This window comes from Rhea pennata, chromosome 12, assembly GCF_028389875.1.
Source record: "Rhea pennata isolate bPtePen1 chromosome 12, bPtePen1.pri, whole genome shotgun sequence".
NCBI lineage: Eukaryota > Metazoa > Chordata > Aves > Rheiformes > Rheidae > Rhea > Rhea pennata.
Genome location: NC_084674.1, coordinates 18,435,719 through 18,453,963, shown reverse-complemented (window position 1 = coordinate 18,453,963; position 18,245 = coordinate 18,435,719). Strand labels below are relative to the sequence as shown.

Here is an 18,245-nt window from a genome sequence, read left to right as displayed (position 1 = left end):
TTTATCTGATTTTCATTATTTAGCAGTTCAAAAATATCAAATGAATCTGACAGTATCAACAGACTTGCACACAGCTTAGAAATGTTAACTTCTACCCCAAGTAAGGAAAGAGAATGTCATGCCCTGCCTAATCCGTATTAATCACCCAAATACTTATTTGCTTAGCAATGACTGTATTTCACATTTTACACTTGTTAAAAAAAGAGAGAAATATTATTAGCAGAAGGAGACTATAATAATTTTAGGCTTGTAACTGGGAGGAGTTGTCAAATTTAGAATAGTTTTATAGAATTTTTATGGTCAGCTTCTTGATGTGTTAGCATAAATAAAGACTGCTAACATTAGAAAAGGTCACGTAGGCTTCAAAAGAGTGCTTACCTTCTTATGGGGACTAAAGCTAACAATTAAGTGTATCTGTGGCATCTGACTATTTAATTAAGTCTGTGAAAATCTACCTACCGCTACAGACCTCATCCTGTTCCTCCTGTGTAAACTCTTACACAGTAAAAAGAAATTTCACAAATTTGCAGAGCTTTTCAACAAAATCATGGCAGAATTTGACCTCAACTATTCATTATTTATTCAAATACATTATTCAGCATTTAGAATTCTCTTATTTAGTGTATATGTGATACATGCAACATACACTTAAGATAGTAAGATACTAACGTGTTAGTCAAGATATTCATGTCAAGATATTATCTTGACATGACCTTTATACAATGCTAATTTTAAAAACAGAGATTTAGTTTCTACAGCTGAAAAAGAACTGATTTGCATGCACAGCTGAAGCAGTATTTGCTGTAATGCAAATTGGCCTTGGCCTCATATACCAGCCAACCTTGTATTTCACCTCTGCTGTGGCTTCAGCTGTTGTGTCAAGCCAATTGGAGGAAGAGGTGATGCTGAATGACACTGTGACAGAAATTTAAGTTCTGTAAGAAATTAAACAGTTTTATCTTCCCATTCAGGCCTTGGTAGACAATACTCTTTTTTTTTCCTCTTTGCAGGCTGATGTTTATCTTATAGGCTGATAAGAGTATGAAAATGAGTTAAAGATCTTTAATAAAATGTTATGTACTGAGTTAGAAAGTGTTCTAGGCACTGAAATTTCATATATAGATTCATGTATAGAAAAATATAATTTTAGATCAAATATACTTGATAAATTCTATCATTTGACTCACTTTAACACTTTATCTCTTTACCATTTGAAGTGATAGTAAATAAGGTACACTATACAAAGCTGGGAAAAAAGTTTGAGCAGGCCAGCCTTTTTCTTCAAGTACATCTGCATCCTTTGGCAGAGGGATATATAGAATCATCAATTAAAGGGCATGCAGAAGGCCCACAGAACAGGAACAAGAAAAACAAACATTACTTGATACTGGATAAAGTCATGATCACCTCACAAATGTATTTCTTTTAGATTATATTTTCCACTTACGTAGCAAACAAACATTAGACTAAAGAAAAACTATTTAGAACAACCAAGAGATCCCATTTCAGTTAGTTAATAATATACAGTCATTAACTATTGAAGTGTGCTTTAAGAGTGTGACTGAAACACAGAATAATGTTCTCTCACTTGGATTGAAGTTGTGATCTGCTACAGTTCTTCTACTTTTAAATTTAAGATCAGAATGGAAAGGACTGTTCAACTTCTAGCAGTTGTTTGGATTCTCCCTAAAGCTACAGGTAAATGTTATGAGGTTATAGACCGATATACTTACAAAAGCCAAAATCTAAATGGGAGATGAACTGTTAACAGCCAAAGAAGAAAAAGAACTTATTTTACTGTATATGTTTATACATACACACTTATACCTATGTATATCTATGTAGTCATACATAAATACCACTCAATCTTAAAACGATGCAAACCCAGCATTTTGACTTGTTACCTTGTGTCAAGTTTAAGGGGGGGGAGAAACAAAGAAAGCCAATTAAGTGTTCTCTAAGAGAAAATAATGTAATTTCAACATGTATGAATGCATACAAGCACTCCTAGCATACAAAAGCATACAATCTCCCACCTGGCAGGAAAGAAAATGGATAAATGAAAACATTGAAGCCCTTTTCCTGCTTCCAATGAAGTTTACAGCTTTGCTATTCATTGAGAATGGGAACTGACCTTGAGCACTCCTCACACACTGAAGGAGATCTATGCTGTAACTTACTGCAAGAGAATCACTGCTAGAGCAGTCTTTAATCACAGAGAGCCTCATAAAAGTGAGATTTTTATCCTCTAAAACATACCCTAGGTTTGTATCGAACTGTACAGTGCGTAGTAGTTAAGGAAACAATATGATAGATGATCTTATGTTTGCAGTATGCAGTTTGGCAGTAAAGATAATGTTTTAAATATTATTTAGATTCTGGGCAATGCGTTCAAACACAGAAGATAGTTGCAGACATACTCAGCAAAATACACAGTTCCTTACCGCACGTAAATCTTTCCTTACACTCAGTCCAAACAAGACCCCAGATGATTACCTACAGCCTCTGAATCAAAGAGCTGACAAATGCTTTTTCTCATTCACAAACTTCCTTCCTTTTACATTTCCTCTCCTTTATGCTGAGCCTGTACATTTTAATAGCTCTTTCTCTGATAGTAAGGAATTAAAGGCAGGCTTTCAGTAGGAGCTTGACCCACCTCACTGATCACAATAAAAAAGTAACACAGGTAGCAAGTCCTGTCTCAGCAACCTATAAATGTTATTTCAAAGCTTACTGTAAGCTACGAATTTTCTCGTTACAAAGCCTATATATTATAAAAATTTAAGTTCTGCCTCATATTATGAATAATTTTATAAGATACTTTGAAGCAATACTTAACAATAGAGAGTTTATTGCACATACACAGAACTAGAGTCACGGGTAGTTTGTACTGCAGCATATGCTTCAAAAGCAGCTTCATTTAGATGCAGTATGCAGATGCCCAAAACAGCTCCGTAACTCTTGCTCCCAGGATAGGCAACCTCTCCTGGCTTCTGCTGATAGGACTTGAATTAGCTGGGGACCACATGCAAGGCTGATCAGTGCTACCACAACCCCCTCCTGTATGAGGAGAGGCTGTAAAATAAGATTCCACGATTTTGCCAGCCTTATACACATGTGGAATCACTAACAGAAAGATGATGCTCCAGTAGGAATCTCTAGCTAATGTAAAATCATTTTGCATTGCTTCTTCTGAAAAGCCACGCTAGTAGAATGGAGAATTTGGGCTACTGGATCATTTTAAAAAAGGGGGAAGGTATCTTAAGAAAGAGCTTGAATGATTATTAGACTTTTAGGCTCTTCACCATAACTTAATTCACAGTTCTTTCCACATAGAAAATGCTCTTTTAGGACAACAACCAAAGTCCAACTTCTGTTAAAAACAGACACCATTTGGGAAACCAAAAATGAAATATCATACAGGTGCTTTAAATACACAGATTTTGGAAATGTCAATCAGTCAGAAGCATGTGTAGCACACTGCACTGTGATAGTACAGGAAAACCTGAGTTTTTTTTCTTCTTGATTAACCTAATCATGTTTTGCTAACAACTAATCCAAGACCGCAACAAGTTGCAACCATTTGCGACAATTACCAGTAAACACTGAGCAACTCTCTGTTCTCCATCAGTTCCACAAAATATTGACTATTAATATCAACAGAAATCTATTAACTGAAAAGGCCAGTTCTCCAAAAACTTGAATATTATAACCAGCTCCTTTTTGGAACCACTGTTTCTACCCAATGCTTCACAACACTGGCATTTTAAAAATAAGCCTCACAGAATAAAATGCAAGAATATAATATATAAACAACAACACTGAACTTTCTTTTGAGGATTCAAGAATAGCTAAAAACGTTATCTAACATTCAACACCCTGTGAAATGTCACTATCTTCAAAGCATGAGTCTCACCCCAGTCATCTCCGGAATGGAAATTCAGCAGTTGTTTAACAGCACAGCACAACAGTGCAGAGCCACCTAAGAAAAAAGATAATTTTTATTCCCAGTCGAAAGAGCAGAGAGAATTTAGGCTGAGAAAAGCTACTGCTTCAGCTACTAAGCTGAAGCATGACCAGAAAGTCAGGGGTTTAAACAGACTGTTCTTTTAGAAGTGCTGTGACCACCCTAAGAACTACGGCGGGATCAGGCGCGCAGCTGTCCATCGCATTTGAATGGTGACTTCCTCGACACAACCTCCACAAAGGACAGGGGAAACACTCTCTGCAGTACTCTGGTAAAAGGCAGGAGAGCATCCAGCTAACTCGTGCACTCCTTCCTGGAGGTTTTCCCTCGGATCCCTGTGCAAGTACGGACCTGGCCTACCCCTGCCTCGGCGCAGAAAAACCGAGCGGTCGGCAACAGTAATCGTTACAGCCAGAGGCTACACTAAAATGAATACGCTAACTCAAGTTAAATGCAGTACAACATACAGCTGCCTAAAATGCAATGCTCTTTGCTACAGCTGTATTTAACTCCACAAGTGGTCTGAGACTGTTAGATCAAGTTCAGTCCATTTTGGTATCACATTGGGATTGAAAATTTTAGGAATGTCAAATTGGGACCTTTCCCATAATGCAGATTTAGGATCTGTAAAACATACCCTATAACAAAAAATACTCTGGGTTTGTATCTTCTTTCTTTTGCACTGCATTCAGATGACCTGAGAGGTTGTATATATATCACCAAGCAGAAAGAGCTTCATTTTCTTTTTCTCTCTTCTTATCAAAACTTATGCCATGTCTATCCTTGTTAATCCAACAGATCTTATGGACAACTGAAGTTTTTGGACTAAACAACGCAAGTTCCCCTCAAAAAATATTAATCATCTTTGTGATTCTTCTTCTACTGCCTGCCCTGTATTTGGTCATTTATATAAAGGAAAACCAAATCAGAACCATAACATTTTGTTTGTGCTTGCACAGCACAAGGCAAGAGAGAATTAGGTTCTTTGGTTTTAAGCACAAGTTTAACTCAAATGACACTGAACTACAGAAAAAAAATCTGATTAACAGATATACAACATCAATTTCCTGTATTAAATGTTATCAAAGCCATCATTTAATTTTCTGCTTCTCCTGCACAGACAGAAAGGTTTGATTTTTTTAATCACACACAATGCTTTTTTTTATATATATGTAAAGACACCTATACAAAAATTTTATGAAAAAAATCTAGTCTTTTGTCTATTATAAGGAAGCAAGATTTGTTTAGCTAAATTTGCAGTTGCCTTTAATGTAATACTAGGGCTTTGTGCTACAGTGGATTAAAGCAGCATCTGTTCTCTGGAAAACTGGAGTCAAATCACAGCAGTGCAGTAAACTTGCCATCTCTACCCAGACCCTAACTACTGTTCTTCTTATCACAAAACAAATAAATTCAAAAAAATTCTGGTAAGACATAAGAAGTGTTACTGGTAGGTGACTAAGATATTTTTGATTAATAAGTGTTGCTAAAAGCCCATGATCAGTAATTACCTTTGCCAAACAAAGCCATATGAATTAAAAAAAAATCTGTATTTATCTAACTTTTGGTAATAGGTTACATTATACAAGATGCTACAAATGAACTTTCAAATTCTTTCAATCTTGTTAGGTAAAAAAAATGTAGAAGTAAAATTGAGAATATGAATTTGGCCTGTGGCCCATACTCTGTTTAAACACAAGAGAAATTTAAACAAAGCACTGCTAACAAAAACAACATACCAACATACTTTCTCCCCCAACCCATATGATTCATCTGTTCATAATTCCAGCTGTTCTTCTGTTGATCAAGGGCACATTCTCATATATTTAATGTAACAAATAGCACAATCTTGACTACAGTTTCTGAGATCTCCTGCAGCTCTGTTATTAAATAAACATAAAAGCTATAATTGATTGACAGCTACTGTGATTAAAATATGTCTGCTCTGAAATTAATGACAAAGTAGCCATTGATTCTGATGGAAAAAGAATTATGTAAATGCTGAAAGAGTAAGGGAATTGTGTCCTTAATGTCTTTCACAAATAATAGTAAATCCTTGCAACGGAGAGGCATAACAATCACAACCCAGCTAATCCATGAGTCCACACTTCATAATGCTTAAACTAAAGAACCATTTTTAGCCTCCTCAGGTGACAATCCTTTGTATTTTGAACACAAGGAAAAGGAAAGGTTAGGAAGAACTATTCCTTTGCACGTGTCAGAATTAAGCAAGAATTGAGAGTCAGGTAGGTATATGACAAAGAAGATGAGTTAGTCTGCTGTCCCCCTGCAAGAATCCTGAGATTCTCTGAAGACCTAAGTGGGTATCTTCCAGGACAGCTTTACGACACTAGTATTCCCCCTCCCCCGCCAAAAAAAAAAAAAAAAAAAAAAAAGACCTAAAAGCGTGCTAAATCCAATTTTACTCATTAAGTGTAAAGGAGCTGAGGCTACACAATTAAGGCAATGCAACCTCTAACACCACACAATATGCAAGAGGAAGTATTGTACTAAGAAAGCGGTCTCAATTCTAACACTGTTTTTCCCACTGTTCGGTTAGAGATGCCTGAAGTCCGAGTTTCACATATGTTATACATCAAGAAGCACAACTGAAATCTGAGGAGATTTTAAACGCCTGGAGCATTTCTACAACTGGACACAAGTACTGGTTTTAGTCCATGATGACACTTGCATCCACTTACAGGGGATGGGCTACATTTAAGCTACCTTTCAGAATCACAGCTCCTTCTCACTGATGTTCAGGGCAAAGGCACTTTGCAAGCATGGTTAGAATAATCTTACAAGCGCACTAATCACCCACACAATTGTGAAATATTCTCATCAGTATAAAGACAATCCGTGTTTCAAAGTTGTTATTCCACTCTTAGTCCTGGCACCTCACATCTAGATCCTCAAAGAATCCCAGCCTCCAACTGATGGAAGATTATTTTTGTGATGAGGACTAAATATTTGCAGGAATACCTTTCATGACCCCATGAATAGAAATGAAATTCTCTTCAGATAATTTTCATTTTGCAAACATGAAATGGTCACCAGGTGAGAAAAAACATGCAAGGCAGCAGTGCTGTCTATCCTAAGAAATTGCTTCTCAATCCTCAAGGAAAGCACCCTGTCAACTGTTACTGATCGTATCTTCTTCATCAGCGAAGGGCTGCTTGCCCAGCAGCCATCCACAGTAACTCATCATGCCAACTGCTAGGGATGCTCAATATAGATTTATAACAAGAACAACAAATCAGAGCTCCACTTCAACTTGGTAGTTGCACCTTTAGGTGAAAAACTGAATCCTTTGGGTTTCCTTACCTGAAAGGTGCAAATTTTTCAGCAGAACTGAAACACGAATTGTATATTAACCGTGTCAGGATTCCCAGACAGCTTCCAAAGGGGCAAAGAAAAAAAACAAACTCTGTTGATCTGCTGAGTATTAAAACCTCCACTGGTTAGCTCAGCTCTGGTTCTAAATGTGTATTTTTGGCGATAACAAATTATTTCATATGAGCACAAATATTAAGAAAAATGGACGAAGCTGACTTCACACACAAAATCCCAACACTGACGAGGCCACCTGTCTAGCTAAGGGAACAAAGCTTGCTGGCTACAGTATGACAGCATCACCACCAGCAGCAAATTCAAGAATTCGAACAGGAGATCACAACAACAAAATAAGTCTTATACAAAAGAAGAAGCAAAAAGGAGTCATCAGCAAGACTGAAGTTCTTCAAAAGCATTACATGGATGTAATAAACTCCATGTTTATATGGAGAATATCTGCCTCAGGAACAGACACAGGTACATACAACTATCTGAACCAACAGCTCAGCAGTTTTTCTTTTAAGGCAGAATAATCAAGTTTAACTGAAAGGAAGAGTATAACAATGGAGGGAAAAAAAAGACTGAAACAATGCCCATGTAGCAAAATAACTGTATGAATACGGGCAATTTGTCATTAAAGTAACATATGTATTATGTTATGTCGCAAACCGTGCAACTGTAATGTCATTTATGCAAACATTACCGATTCCACACAGCAAACTTTCCATCTGAACTTTATTATTTTCTCAATGGTAAAAACCGAGCTGAAGAGTATTAATTGGGTGATTGCAAACTGTGCTGTAAAGCCTTTTTCTTACCAAAGAAACATTTTCCTTTAACAGAGAATATATTTTTTACTCATGTGTAGCCACACGAAGTCTAACCACCTCCGCCTTTTCTATAATTTTCTCACGCACACAGTGTAAGATGTTGCATACGTTAACTTGCAATTGAGCGCTTCTTTAACAGCCGATCGGTTCAGAAGGTAACCAAACCGTCTTCCCGGCGAGCTCTCAGCCCGTACAGGAGACACGCTTCCCCCGCAAGCCCTTCGCCCGAGCAGCTACCGCGGCGTGCCCGCGCCGGCTCGCTCGCTCGCTCGCTCGGCGGGGACGCGGTGCGGGCGGCGCGGCGCGGCCTTCCCGCCAGCCCGCCCGCGACACCGCGGCCACGCGCGCTCCCACGCGTGCATCAGCCGGGCACACACTTTTGTTTTGTTTTCTCTGTTTCCTACATCAGTTGCTCCGTGTGCCCACCTCAAAGGCCTTTGGGCTAAAGTTTTTTCTTCCTTTTTTCTTGGGGAGGAGGTTGGCAGCGGGCAGCCCGCTCCCCAGTGCAGCAGCGCGGCACCGGGCCCGCCCGCCGCCCCGAGCCGCCGCCGCCCGCACCCTCCCGCGGCGCCGCTCCGCGCCCCGCCGCCGCTCACCAGCTCTCCAGCTCCAGCTCCAGCAGCGACTGGGTGCGCTCCGAGCTGCAGTGCAGGCACCACATGGCCGCGCCGGAGTCGCGGCCGGGCAGCCCCGCGCCGCCGCCACCACCATAGCCGCCGCCGCCGCGCGCAGGCCGGGGTCGCCGCCGCGCCGCTCCCGCCCGCCCCGGGCGCGCGCCCCGCCGCCGCCGCCGCCGCCGCCGCCCGCGCGCAGGCGCCGCCCGCGCCAGGCCGCGCGCAGGCCAGGCCGGTTTCCCGGGCAACGCGCGGGCGCCAACGGCCGCGGCGCGCGGAGGCCGCCTCGCCTCGCCTCGCCTCGCCGCGGCCCGCGACCGAGATTAGCGCCCGGGGCGGCGGGAGCGAAGCGGCGGGGGAGGCTGCCGAGCCCGATAGCACGCGCCGGGCCGCCGCTTAAAAGGGAGAGGGGGGAAAAAAAAAGTCAGGCATCTTTCAACCTGCGTTAAGCGGTGCGTTAAAAACCGCGCGCCGACCCCTGAGGCACCTGAGAGGAGCAGGCAACCCGCGGGCGCAGGCGGGTCGGCCGCCGTCTGCCTGGAGCTGGGGCAGCCGCCCGCGAGCCCCCAGAAAGGCCCGAGCAGAGTGCACCACAACGCGGCAAAGCTAAAAGTACTTCAGATGCCCCACCATAAGAACAGAAAAAAATAGCGACTTTTTAAATAAATCTAAATGCAATGACAGCAGCTGTGCTGGTGGCAAATATTCCACTAATTTTCCATACGCTCATTCCAAGGCATGCAGTGAGGCAAGGCGATAGAAGAATTTTGTCTGCACCACAGTCACTCAATAGTATCTGAATTTCCTTCTAACTGTTCTGAGTATTAGCACAATAATCCAAAGGCTGCTTACTTGCAATAGAACATTTTAAACATAAATATTTAACATTAGCGTGCAATTGTTAGCGCTTTGCAGTTTTGCAATGCAAAACATGAACTTTGGTCCTGTGAAACACACGTAGGCAAACGTACAAATGTAACACCTTAATGGCCATTAAGGCCTGGTGGCAGGAGAACAACAGTTTTGTGAGGAATGATTATTAACAGAAGAAATACAACTATCAAAATGAGAATTTTTGATAAAAATGAGTAACTCAAATAAGTTTTAAGGTTCTTTGATCCTTTGCTGTCCCGTTATATCCTAGATGAGAAAGACTGTAGATTTTGTGATACTATTTTCTATCTATTTTAACACATCTGTTTTAACAAAATTGCTTATGCTTCATGATGTTTTCCAAGCCTTCCTCTGAAAAAGTCTAGAAAAGCAGTGTCTACAGCGTATCTGCGAATGTATCTGAAAGCCTTGAGAATAAGCCCGTTCCACAACTTGTCTTTCCCAGCAAACACCAGATCAACTGTCTGCTCCACCTTAACATGCAGCTTGAGTTCCTCTTCCCAGCTAAACTATAAATAGTTTTGAAGAGAACTTGCTAATTAAGAGTTTCTTTTACAGTCGATTCTTAGAGCGCTTTTAGCTTTACAGGATAAAAGCACCCAGCTGAAACGCCACCGTAACTCTGGCAGATAAATAGTGCTACCTACAGGTATAAAGAAGTTAGTGTTTTGAAAAACAGTAAATCCCCTATAGTTTATATACTGCAATAACACAAGAAAACAAGACTGGCCTAAGTTTTGAGCTTCCTGTGAAAATGGTTAATGGAATCATCAAAAACATTTGCTTTCTAAATAAGTTTCTCTTCATCAAAATAAGCATTAGGTCTATGTAAGCTGAGCAAACAGCCTAACCACAGACACTCCCTGGGCTTCATTCGATGCCAGAGGACTGGAGAATGGGATGCTAATTAAGAAAACAGGAACCATTCTTGTAGGCTGTTTTTCTATTTTATTTTTTGGTAAGTTTGCCACAAAAGGCTTCATTCATAATCATTTGCATGATATTTACTACAGTTTTATTTGGGGACAGAGCATTTGCAGTATACCTTTTAGGAATAAAAACATTCCAGCAAATAAAAGAAACACTAGCTGGTCTCTGCAGTTTGGGGGAACTCCAAAGTTTAGTTAGAAACTGAAAACATTGCTCAAACAGATCTGGTATAAGAAAGAGCATAATGAAAGGCCCAGTTGCGTCCTTGTATTGTATACACAACATACCTTTTATTTATAACATGCACTATGAGAGCTGATCACACCTTTCTTGATGATGAAAGGATCAAAGCAACTTCTCTTAAGCAGACTTAAATTAAATACTTAGATCTAATAAGCATTTTGCACAGTTTCTTAAGGAAGCATTAGGCATAGATTCCACAAAGCATATAAGCATAGATTTAACTAGCTTTAAGTGAGACCGCAATGTGTTGAAGATACGCCTACAAGGACCACTTTGACAGTGATGTTAGAGCAAGTCAACAACCAGCTACTACTGACACTTGCAATGCCTGCTTTCAACATCTAGTGGTTGTCCAGACAGATTCACCACTACGGAAGCCTCTGACATGGTGTCTAAGATTTCCCAGGGAAGCGGAGTCTCGGAGAGACAGTCACCAGCAGCAGTCCCACATTTTTCTGGTCCTGACTCAATGCCCTCCTACACCAATAATCGTCTCTTCTGGTAAACAGAGACAAATTCAAAGCAGACAGAAGTAGTCCATGGGTCAGTTACCGAAAGGAAATCTGTTACCCGAGGAGGAACCAACCGCAGACAGCGTTAGTGCAAGCTATGAAGGAGAATATGTCCTGGAAAGGGTGGCTCAGATGTCAAAAGGAGTCACAGAATTATCTGAAGAAAATGCCTTTCTGAATCCACTTCAAGCACACTCTTCCTTCTACACTAGTATGAGATACCAATGTACCTCCTGTTTCAAACACTACTTTAAGTTACTGTTGTAGCTTCTTCCCCCCTTAATTTCAATGATACTAATTTCTCAAATTTGTGTTTTAAATGACCTGATCAAAGTTTCTGTAAAATAATTTTATATGTTAGTATCAATCCTTAAAACCCAAGGTAAAGATTAAACATCAAGATCCTGTATATATACAAAATATAATTTATCTCATGTATTTCAATGGGGAAAATTAAATGCAGAAAAACAAATTCTTTCTGTGCTAGGCAGATGGCATTGTGGTTTGCGAGTCAAGGCAGCCTGACACAATTATTTTTGGAAAGCTTTCCTTAAATATTTGTTTTTAAACATTCCCAAACCATCTTCACTGAGCCATAATCCATATTGCATAAATTATCCTCAGTCAGGTAACAGTTTGTGATTTTTCATACAGACATAGCTTGACTTTTTAGGACAATTTTTCAGAAGTACAGAGTTACCTATTTTTGCTCCTGACTAGACAGGTGCAGTGCAGCATGCCAAATATATCAAGGTGGTGTTTCAGGCCTCAGAAGAGGGGGCCGGGGGATGGTCTCCTAACAGCATGCAGCCAGTGTGGGGTTTTATACCACTTTATCCATCTGTTCTTTGTGTAGGAAGCTTTGGCACAACCAGTAGGACATGCAGAGGCTCCTATGTACTCTTGTTTTCCAGCTGCCATTTGACACCTAGCTCACATTCAAGCTGCCACCAAGATACAGTGGTTATATGTACTGCAGGGTAAGGAGACAGGAAATCAAGTTTCTGTATCTTAGTATCCTTATTCCCAGCAGTTTCTGGGAGCAGAGCTAATAACAACACAAAGTTATGTTTGCTCCATTATAAAAACATCAAGCTGACTTCAGAAAAAATTAAGTCACTAGGAAATTTCTGTGCAACAGGAAGCAAACAAAGGTTTCAAACTGTGAACTTGTCTTCGCTAGGACGGTACAAAACTTAGGGAGGTGAAGGATGCTGAAACCCACGTCACAACCACAGCAGCTGCAGTGGGAGAGCTCAGGACTGACAACTCATTCATTATTCACTGCAGTTGCTAGTTCACTCACTCGGTACCACCTCCCTTTTCATTTCACCGTGACCAGTAAATACCAACGACAGTAGGCTTCCAAAGGTAGCTCCATTTTTGATACCAGTATTACATTTATCAATGTCTCAGTAGAGAATGTTATCCGTAGCCTATTCAATCTTCCTTGCTAAAACTAACCACATTTTGTTTCTAATATGGAAGTATAATTAAACCTTAATTTAAGCACAATGCACTAAAATTTTGGGTTATCCAGTAATTTACATACATCACTGTTATTTAATGTGTTAATAGCCAAGATAAGGTTTACAAGCCCCCAGAGTGTAACAAACTCAATTTGTAATTAAGAGCACACAGCAATTTGTACAACATGTCATCTAAATCTACAGTAATTATGACCCTGTTTAAGAGTAATTCGCAACTTAATCACATTTAATACACCATTATTTCCAAGATCTAAAAGGCTGAAATGGGTATTTATTTTGCATTTTGCTTGAATAAAAGCAAAGGCTTATCCATAAAACAGAGAGAAAAAACTACCAGGGAGGAGTTTCCTTCAGAGTATAAACACAACCAAGAACTGTGCTATAATAAAATGCATACACAGATCAAAATGTTATTCCTCTCATGCTGGACTTTTGGGGGATATTAGTTCATTTCCTATAATTCAGTTAATTGCTCGAAACAAATTTGCTAACTCGCAACATGAGTCTTCCTTCTGCATGAATTCTCTGCTTCTCATACTATCCCTTCACCTGGTATACCTAATGACAAATTATAGTTCTATATGAAAAATTAAAAAAAAAATCTTGTGATAATATCAGTTAAAGGCTGTATTGCACATAAGACACTCTTTCACAATATTCTCTTTTGGCATGTGATGATTATCAACAAATACTGATTCTCTAACTGTAAAAAACACAGTATACTGTGATAATTTTTCCACATGACCTGCAGTTTCATATGAATTAGCAAATATGCCATGCAATTTTTTATAAGCTAACACTTTATTATACTCACCATACTTTTGTATGCCCCAAAATGGATTTCTTATCATATCTCATATAAAAAGTGCTTCATTTCCTTTGGTAGTGTCCTAGTTCTTTTTTTTTTCTTTAAATTGATATACAAAATACAGTATTAAAAAATAGCTACAACTTGGCTTTATTTTTTAACTGAACTTACAATGCCTTTAAATAAATGCATCTGGGAAAAGGCTTTATGGTGTCTGTTGCTATGGAGCAGGCAAAACAATGAATCTTTGTAGTCATTTTGCTCTTCTAAGAACAGATCCAAAGCCTATTAAGGCAATGGAAATCTTCGCTCGCTTCACGGGGATGTAGACTGGAAAGTGTACTTTTCAACTATGTATCTCAAAGAAACCCTTGTAAAAAATAAAACAGCATTATTCCTATGTGAAAGAGGCAAATACCGAAGCACAAAGAACATAAGCCCTAACAGAAGAAAATTAGAATAACTTTTCAAAGTCACCTTGCAGATCAGTGGGAGAACTGAAAGTGAAACACGAATCTACACATTCCTGTTCTTTTACCATCTTGCATAAAACAAGATACATAGCTTTAGGGCAGGGGAAAAGAAAATGGTCCATCATTGGCTTCGGAAAGCAGCCCTGCTGGAGTGTGCAATAAACGCTCTCTTAAGCTCTCGTTAGGGGATTTGGATAAGAGGCCAAATTCTAGAGAAAAAAAAAAAGGAATTTTCATAAAGATAAAGATGTTTCAGGACGCTAAGACATGCTCATTTATGCAACATGTAAGCAAGCAAACCAGACAACTATGTAAACTGTAGCAGGTTGTAAAACTGACAGAATTTTAGAAATGAGAAAAGCAAGTCATAAAGAGGATTAGATCACAGTCAAACCGTGAGACCAATGCCAGGATTCCTGATGCAAATTTCTCCGCCATTGATACTCTGAGCTGATTTTGTCCCTCAAAGTCAGAGGCTGATCCTACAAACCCTAGCTTTTGCCAAAAGCAAGCGTAAACAACATTATTTGGTGCACTCTAATAGGGACTGATTACATCCACTGGAACAGCATCTGAAACAGTATTAGACAGAGCTTTTACTTAGTACAGAATTTATAGATTTCATTGAGAACTACAGAGAACTGATCACACTGCTTCTGAGCTAACGTTTTTACCTTCTCTGGTTCTGCCTCTGCTGCCCTCAGCGTGGCTCACAGCAAGACACACTTCTGGTGTGCCACAAAATTCAGCAGCTATCAGAAATCTGCATTTCATTACAATAATATCAAAATATTTCCGTTTCTTTTGACAGATCCATAGGCATGCAAGATGCTTAATCTTTTGCGTGTGAATAGCCTGTGATCTCTCTTTTGAAAAAATGTTCACAGAGGGACCCTTCAAGAGTCGTCACTGTTTCCAGGACTCACCCCAGCGGGGAAGCTATACCCGGGAAACAGAGGCTGCAATCTCAGTCCATCATTGAGTGGTGGTGGTTCTTCAGGAAAAGCCACTTTCCTCCGACAAATCCACTGACAGAAGGACAGTGGATGCCTGGAAATCCCCCAAGGAAAGTACAGAAGCGGACAAGGAGCCAGAGAGCCCCTTCAGAAAGAGGTTCATCTATGAGTCGACGCAGGCTGTTCAATTGCCAGAAAGAGTACATTGAAATAGAAGAAAAGAGAAAAGAAAACCTTTGATCTGCTTTTATGGGTAATAAAGCCAGGACTCTGTACCGTGAAACTAGGTGACTGCCGATACCACTATACACAAACATGTAATGGTCCTTTGTCTCTTCAGACCAAAACACATACTACAGAAGCGCCTTCGTTTCCTTCGTTTCCACTGCCACGTTTGTGCTGCTACACGGCACATGATGATACACATCATGTTTCTGAGTCCAGGCTTGCGGGCAGCTGCGGGAGCGCTGGCGGCTCAGCGGAGACCTGGGACACGAGGGCAGCGGGCACAGGGCTGAGCCGGGCTCCTGAGCCACGCTGCGGCCCGGGAGCCCAGAGCGTGGGGAATCCGCCCTGACGCGCCAACAACAGCGAACCTCACGGAGAGCAAGCTGGAGCCACAAGCTCCCCCACCAGGCTGCTGTTCAGGCCTTGTAAAACTTTTTTCTGGAGAATTGCTGCAGTTTTGCCATCAGCCTAAGCTGGTACTGCTGCTGAAAGACATGGATTAACCTGCCCCTCCGACTCCGCTTCTCGCCCCTGCACGCTCCCCGCTCCTTGCGGGCGGGCGCAAGCGTTCACGTGTCCCTGCTGAACGGCACGAATCCAGCCGTCTCTTGGCAGCTTAATTTTGGATCTAGTATGTCTACAATCTATATGAGCTGAAACACTGATGTCAAAGTTGCACACTGAGTAGCAACAGGGCTGATGAGACCCACTGTGCACGTGCTTAAGACACCAAAGAAAAGCAGTGCAAACCCCTGCTTTTGTTTTTTAAGCCCTGAAGTATTATATCCAAATAAGAACGTAATGGAAACATCATTATGATTTGTGACATTTGAGTATGACTAAATATAACTGCTAAAAAGGTGTAAAGGAATTCACTGACTGATGATACCAAATACTCCCTACACAGTCTGTGCAATGGTTAACACACTTGTCACTGAATAAAATATCTTCAAATGAGGTTGGGCAAAACATGAACATCGAGATGATTCATACAATCCAGCTAGCTAATGCACAGTATATTAACACTCTTGAAACACCCTGTGTAAATTGACTAAAAATGAACCGTTCTTTAAAATACATATATTATATATAAAATATATACCCCCTCACATATATCTAGGTTCCCTGCAGCCTCATCTCCTCTCTCTGTTTTATGGCAGTAACAATGTGCTTTCTGGGAAAGGAATTTCTTTGGGATTAATGGCCAGCCAAGATTAACAGTGCTTGGTTATGCTTCATATAATCAGCATCATCTCAATAGTTCTCAGTCCCCAAGAAAAGCACACTTTTGTTTGCTTAGAATTTAACAGACTTTTTTGGTTTAACATTTTACAATTTTGTAAAACAAGTGAGCTTGTGGGTGCATATTGTGCTTCAGGAAAAGCACAAGTCAAGTGCAAAATTATATGACTACTTTCAACGTGCTTTACTAACATTTTTTAATTCAAGAAAATTCGGAACTGTGTTTTTCAAACAAAATGTGAAGAATCACAAACCCCACAAATACTAGCTGAAAACTCAGGGAAGATAATTACTATGTAGTATAAAAATGCATACCTGAATGCTGCTAATTTACCTTCGGTATAAAACTGCCTTTATATTAGCATGCGTGTCCTCTGGCTCAGTATAGTATGCTATATTGGGAAGGCATGGGTACAGTACAAACAAGCGCATATTTCCCAGGACTTGCCTCTCTGCAGCAACATGCTGAACACGGAAATTTTTCTACTTGAAGCTCAGATTGTGTTACAGTTGTTTATTTTGATAGAAACCACTAAGTTTAAACTATGTTACTACAATGACAAACATCATTGAAATGTCCCCAGATAAATAAAATAGCTGCGTGAAATAAATAAAACAGTTGCCTGAAGTCCAATTTTAAGGTAAAAGCATCTAAAGAAGTCACTTCCTTACTGACTGCATATTTAAATAAACCATTAGGGAGGAGGTTACAGGGCAAGTCTCATTACTGACTTTAGGAAGTTATATTTGAAAGTATTTTAGTAAAATATTGTAATAGTTTCAGTATTAGTGCATGACTATGCAATATGAAAATTATTAATTCAGGAAGGGAATTGATCTACATTCACATTTTACTTGTTGAATGCACCCGTTCAGAGACACTCTATCTCTCAATCAGTTAAAAGACTAATTCAAATGCAGAAACATTTACGGACAAGGCGCTTCCTTTTGGCAGACGCACATTCGGAGGCGACCTTCGCGATACTGCTGCTGTCCTGTGTGGGCACCAGTGTCCCATTACGCAAAATGCCCCGAAGTCTGATGCTTAGAGTTGTGTGTTTAATGCAGCAAAGAGGGCTCACTAAGGAAAAGCAAAAACCCGAAATCACATTCATCTAAGATCACATAGCAAAGTGAGTAACTGAACTAAGATCACCTTATATGTCTATATCTTAGGAAACAGCTGTGGATTGGCAACCCCTCTCTAGTGATAGCAAAGTACGAGCCTCCACTAAGCAAGCAAGTCCCTGAACTCGACTCAGTAACCATAAAAACTCTTATGTGGACCAGCTGCAAGTGAGGAGTGGAGGAAACAACATTTAACCCTAGGGTAAATTATGCAAACAAATATTGACTTTTTCCATGGTAGCTGTTATAGCTAATAAAACCTTTGGACGCTATTTTGTTTTGAGACAGATACAAAATAAGCAAAAACACAAGAGGAAACAATAAACTCACTTCAGAAGAGAAGCATTCCATATTGACGCAGAATAAATAGCATTAAAAAAGGATTATTTTTGTTCTGCAGTTTTGCACAGTTGAGGTTGGAGGGCTCCTCTGCAAGCAGCCCGGCATGTTCACTGCCCGCTCTATTGAATTTTGATGAACTCTCAGAAAATGAGACTGGGCAACATTGGCCAGTCTTTTACAGGAAGGTGAAGTACGCTCTGCCTTATCTTTTGAGTGCAAATGTGCCAGTACTGGCCGAGACGAGGCTCAGGACCC

The 18,245-nt window shown here is 40.2% G+C and overlaps 1 protein-coding gene across 8 annotated transcripts in view; it reads right to left on the bottom strand.

Annotated features, from left to right (window-relative positions):
* The window catches only part of IQSEC1 (IQ motif and Sec7 domain ArfGEF 1), a 328,601-nt gene that overhangs the window by 61,760 nt on the left and 248,596 nt on the right, over positions 1 to 18,245 (bottom strand). The window contains exon 1 of one of the 8 annotated variants that reach the window (XM_062586052.1): positions 8,727 to 8,829. The exons of the other annotated variants lie outside the window; for them this stretch is intronic. Coding sequence (XP_062442036.1) covers positions 8,727 to 8,791 — 65 coding nt within the window. The 5' untranslated portion in view covers positions 8,792 to 8,829. Of the gene's footprint in view, positions 1 to 8,726; positions 8,830 to 18,245 lie in introns of those variants that run through there. 8 annotated transcript variants of the gene reach the window in all.